The sequence below is a fragment of the Montipora capricornis genome, chromosome 1 (genome assembly GCF_036669925.1).
Source record: "Montipora capricornis isolate CH-2021 chromosome 1, ASM3666992v2, whole genome shotgun sequence".
In the NCBI taxonomy this organism is placed as follows: Eukaryota; Metazoa; Cnidaria; class Anthozoa; order Scleractinia; family Acroporidae; genus Montipora; species Montipora capricornis.
In genome coordinates, this window is record NC_090883.1 from 28,142,171 (window position 1) to 28,147,170 (window position 5,000).

The 5,000-nt window shown below is 38.4% G+C and overlaps 2 protein-coding genes across 2 annotated transcripts in view; both read right to left on the reverse strand.

The window, feature by feature from the left end:
* Positions 1–1,053, reverse strand: part of LOC138013899 (polyubiquitin-B-like) — a 1,158-nt gene extending 105 nt beyond the window's left edge. The window contains exon 1 of the mRNA XM_068860941.1: positions 1–1,053. This exon is cut by the window's left edge and continues 105 nt beyond it. Coding sequence (XP_068717042.1) covers positions 1–1,053 — 1,053 coding nt within the window.
* Positions 1–5,000, reverse strand: part of LOC138037657 (uncharacterized) — a 43,853-nt gene that overhangs the window by 1,331 nt on the left and 37,522 nt on the right. Inside the window, exon 24 of the mRNA XM_068883561.1 lies at positions 1–1,136. This exon is cut by the window's left edge and continues 1,331 nt beyond it. The gene's annotated coding sequence lies outside the window, so the exon portion shown is untranslated. The remainder of the gene's footprint in view (positions 1,137–5,000) is intronic.

Consider the following 5,000-nt stretch of genomic DNA (forward strand, 5'->3'; position numbering starts at 1 on the left):
TTCCTCGCTATTAAACATGAGAATCTGTTTCTTAGCCACAATTCCTTGTTGGGCTTGAATTTTTTTCTTCAGATCCCTTATGTCATCGCTTGATTTGATTGCTAACGTTATCGTCTCTCCAGTTGATGGAAATTTTACATAAATTTCCATGACTGACTCGGAAACAACTGTTAAAGTAAAGTCGTCCTGAATATTGTAGTGACGCAAAGTGCGACCATTTTTGAGCTTCCTGCCGTCACAAAAAAGCTCCTGTTCATCAGGGGAGATGCCTACCTCGTCCTGAATCTTCTCCTTCACGTTCTCGATCAGATCATCGGGTGCCACTCCTAACCTTAACAGCTTTCCATTTAGCAACTTTGCGAAAATTTCCATGTATTCGCCGCCTCCAAGGAGTCGCGACGTCAAATGCACTGTGCATTCGTGCGTAATCCTGCAGTCGGTTAGAGTGCAGCCATCTTCCAGTTGTCTTCCAGAATAGATAAGTCTTTGTTTTTGTACTGGTACACCTTCTTCGACCATAATTTTCCTCTTCAAGCTCTCAACAGAATCGCTTGCCTTAACGCCAAGACTTATAGTTGAACCAGTAAGCGTTCTGACAAAGACAGAGTATTCACCATGGCATCGAAACTCCAAATACGGAGTGGATTCCTTGTCAATTTTGTAGTCACTTAAAGTGCGCTCATCTTTCAGTAGCTCACCTTTAAACTCGAGTACCTGCTGATCTGGTGGTATCCCTTTTTTCTCCAAAATTTTCGTCTTCACTTTCTCAACAGAATCACTTGGTCCGACTTCTAAATAGAATGTTTCACCAATAAAAGGGTCGACCAAGATTTGCATTTTCTCTGAAAGACCCAAGGGTCGGGTAGCCGTTGTGGGAATATTTCCCCGACTCTGGGTAAAATCCTCTTCTGACAGTTGTTTTGTCTTGTCACCTTCCGACACAGGCGAATAATCGGCCAACCCAGCAACCCAGTCAACATCCTTTTGTTGTCTTGATAGATCAACTGCCTTGGACACCTCAAGATTACTTTCCATAGTTGTTGCTGCCGACATTTTCATCACTTTCAACTTCTCTGAGAGATTGCCTTGCTCATCTATTAATTGTGTGCCGCTCTGAGATTTCTCACGTCGACGCCCTGAAACAATACAGACTCACTTTCAGTGGCAAAATCATCAGTATAGCAAACTTGACACTAAAATAGGGTGCCTGTGCAACGACGACGGCAGCAGCGAGACCGCCACAAAACAATACGTTGAAAAAAAAAACCTTTAACAAGTTGTATAGAAACTGGAATCAAAGCTCACAATAACCCAGGATTAACTCAATCGTGTTTTAAACAACTGAACTGTGACGGAATTTTCCATTCTTTATCTTTGTAATTAGACTTAGTTTGTTCCGTTTTTTGTATTTTGTTACCTTTTAGTGTTAATGATGTAGTGTTTATCGTCGTTGCAGTATCACGTATTGTAAGTTATGCCTGTTAGCTGATTGTCTCTTAAGTGTTGATTTGGTATGATATTGTAAACATAGGAATGTATGGTACCGTGTTAACAATACGTACGTAACGAAGGTATGTGTTAATTATAGAAGTTAGAGCAGGGGTGGCGCAGTGGTGAGAGCACTCGCCTCTCACCAATCTGTGCCGGGTTCGATTCCCGGTCCCGGCCCCATATATGGGTTGAGTTTGTTGTTAGTTCTCTCATTTCTCCGAGAGGTTTTTCTCCGGGTACAGTAAACACCCGCATATAAGAACAAGTGGATTAAGCACATCAGGCTGAAATTTGACCAATAAAGCACCATATAAATAAGAACAAATTCAGCCCGATAAATAAAACTTGTTCTTAATACAAAGGAAAAGGGTATTAGGATAAGAAAACAATACAGTACAGTAACTTATATCGAAGTACTATGGTATTCAGGACCGTTACAAACTATGAAACTATTACAAAACCGCATTGAATGTTAATTAAACCTCTAGTAATATATATTTGAAGTATTTCTGAAACCAATTTTAAGAACACTTTCAGGCTGATTTCTCACTAAGTACCCTTCAAATAAGAAAACGATCAGCCTTAAACCTTAAAAAAGTGTTCTTATATGCGGGTGTTCACTATACTCTGGTTTTCCCCTCTCCGGAAAAACCGACACTGCCAAATTCCAAATTTGATCCAGCATGCACGGACACATGTTGAACGATCTCCTAAGCGCGCTTAAGGTGTTCCGTGGGTAAACAAATTCCATTAGCATTTTCCCAGTAATTATTCGTTTATAGAAGTATCGGTATTTTTGGTAGGAGTGGGTGAACAGTTAAGGGAAAGAAGATGAACAAGTCTAAGAAGACTAATCATTTCAGGAGAAGATGGTGGAGGGAAGAATAGACGGATGCCAAGAGATTACTGCTAAACACAAACTTATTCTTTTCTCTTTATGCTAATTGTCCTCAGCAGCCTCGTTAGCATGTAAAAAATCGAAAAGAATTTTTGCTTTAAACTGAGGCTGGTGAGTCTAATTAGCATAAAGATAATATAATTTATGGGCAACCATATTGGTTTACTGAAGCAAAAGGAAGAATTTGCGAGAAAGTGGAGTTCAATTGCTAAACGAATTTTTCCATCCTCCAACATGGCCGCCGTTTCATAATAATAATGATAATAATAATAATAATAATAATGAGTCTTTATTCGATCAAAAGGTAAAAACACATATCTTATGTTACAATATAAATTAATATCTAAAAATAAGTCTATTCGAATATACATTCATGAAGCGGGTAGTCCGTACTAGAGGTTTCACTACTGTGTTTCTTCTCAAGTTATAATTAGTGTCTTTGATTTCACGTAATAGATTATATAAAGGATGATTACAATCAGATAATACGTTCTTAAAAATTCTATGGTCTTGTGTTTTCATTAACTCGCGAATGTCTAGAGTGTCCAAAGTGAATTTTCGCTTAAAACATCTATCCAAAAATGCCTGTACTGTCGTTAGTTCGGCCTCTGAAACTGATAAGCAATAGGTAAGATTAGGTAGTACTTAGTCTAGACTGATAAAAAGGTGATGGAGCTCTTGTTGATTGTAGCCTTCTTCTCTCAGACATCTTAAAACATGCAAGCACTTATTGGCCTTAATCAATTTGATTTTTACATGTGAACTAAACCGACAATTCGTTTCAAAAGTTATCCCTAAATTGGTTAATTGGTCACACTTAGGTATGCCCGCCACAGGCTCAAAAGAACCCTCATCTACACCCTTCTTACAAATAACTAGCTCCTTGCATTTACTTGGATTACAGGACATTTCTTTCTTTTACTCCACCAACATGGCTGCCATGAAGTCACCCGAAAATACTCTATAAACACTTGATGTCCCAGCGGCCATGATAGTATCCCAAACTGATGTACTGGGAATTGAACTCAATTTTTATGCAAACGGTCAGTATAAAACGCAGACTAGGTGCAAAATAGGCCTCGGCCCAGGCCTCAGTCTGCATTTTATACTTACCGTTTATGCAAACAACTTATTTTGTTTCGGTTAAAAAACATGACCCCTGATCACGTACACAAGCCCTATTGCTTTGTGTCATTCCCATCGCTGTTTTTGTAATAGTGACTTCAACTCCTTACTGTCTATATAACACATTTTCTATTGAACTCACCAGAAAAATACTCTTGACAAACTTACCCTACACATGTCAAAGGACAAACTATTGCTAGAAAATGTAAAGTGGAGGGCCACAAAGTTTATTCTGAATTATCCAAGTGATATGTCCTACAGGGATCAGCTGCTTTAACTTTCTCTGTTACCAATAGAATATAGAAGGGAAATGAAAGATTTGGTACTTATCAATAAAGCTGGAGCAGGTAATGTTGATCTGGGCCACCAAGACATTTTTTTGTCAAACTGTATGTCAACAGAGAACGCGCAATTCATGTGAACTAAAGTAATTATCAAGTACCACATGCTAAACAAATTATTTAAAATGTTTGTTTTATTATACATGTACATGTAGGTCTATCCATTTCTGGAAGAAACTGCCAATGAGCACAAAAAGTGCCGACTCACTTCACACTTTTAAAGAAGGCTTTTAGACTTTGACAATAACAAAACCCTTTCTTATAATCCCCCAAGTGGCGGGGGTGTAAGTTTTAAATTCTTTTTAAATGAACTTGATTGTAATTATATAATAATTTCTTACTACTTTTATGATTATAATTACCGGTACTATTTCGGTTTTGTTTTCATTTTAAATATCCTTTATTGGAGGCCAAATATTAAGGAATTCAGTTCTTACTTGGAATCTATCATTTTGACACCTGAATCTCTATTGCTGACTGGTGATTTTAATTTTCATGTCGATATTGATGATGACCCCAATGCCAAATTGTTCCAAGAACTCTTAGATTCTATGGGTCTTAAACAACATGTAACTGGTCCAACACATATGAGTGGCCACACCCTGGATCTTCTTATCACTCGTGAACATGATACTATTGTTGCTGGTTCACCAGAGGTTGATTGCTACCTATCAGATCATGCGTCAATTCTATGTCGACTCAATGCATCAAAACCCTGTCGAGTGGTGAAGGAGATCACTTATCGTAAGATCAAATCTATTGACTTGGATCGCTTTCGTGAAGATCTCAGATCGTCAGAACTATGTAACAAGATCTATCCAAGCCTAGATGATATGGTGTCTGGTTATGATTCATCTCTATCCTCCATACTCGACAAGCATGCACCTTTAAAGACAAAGACCTTAGAAGACCTTAGTGTGCAGAAGGCGAGTACCATGGTTCAACAGCGACATAAAGTCTTCTATAAAAGCAAAGAGGAAAGCTGAAAAGAAATGGCGATCCTCAAAATCCCAGGATGACTTGCGTGCCTTCAAGGTAGCTCGAAACCGCGTCACCAACATAATGCACAAAGAACGCACTGCATATTATACTGATCTGATATCTGAAAATGGTTCAGATCAAGGAAAGCTGTTTCGTATTACCAA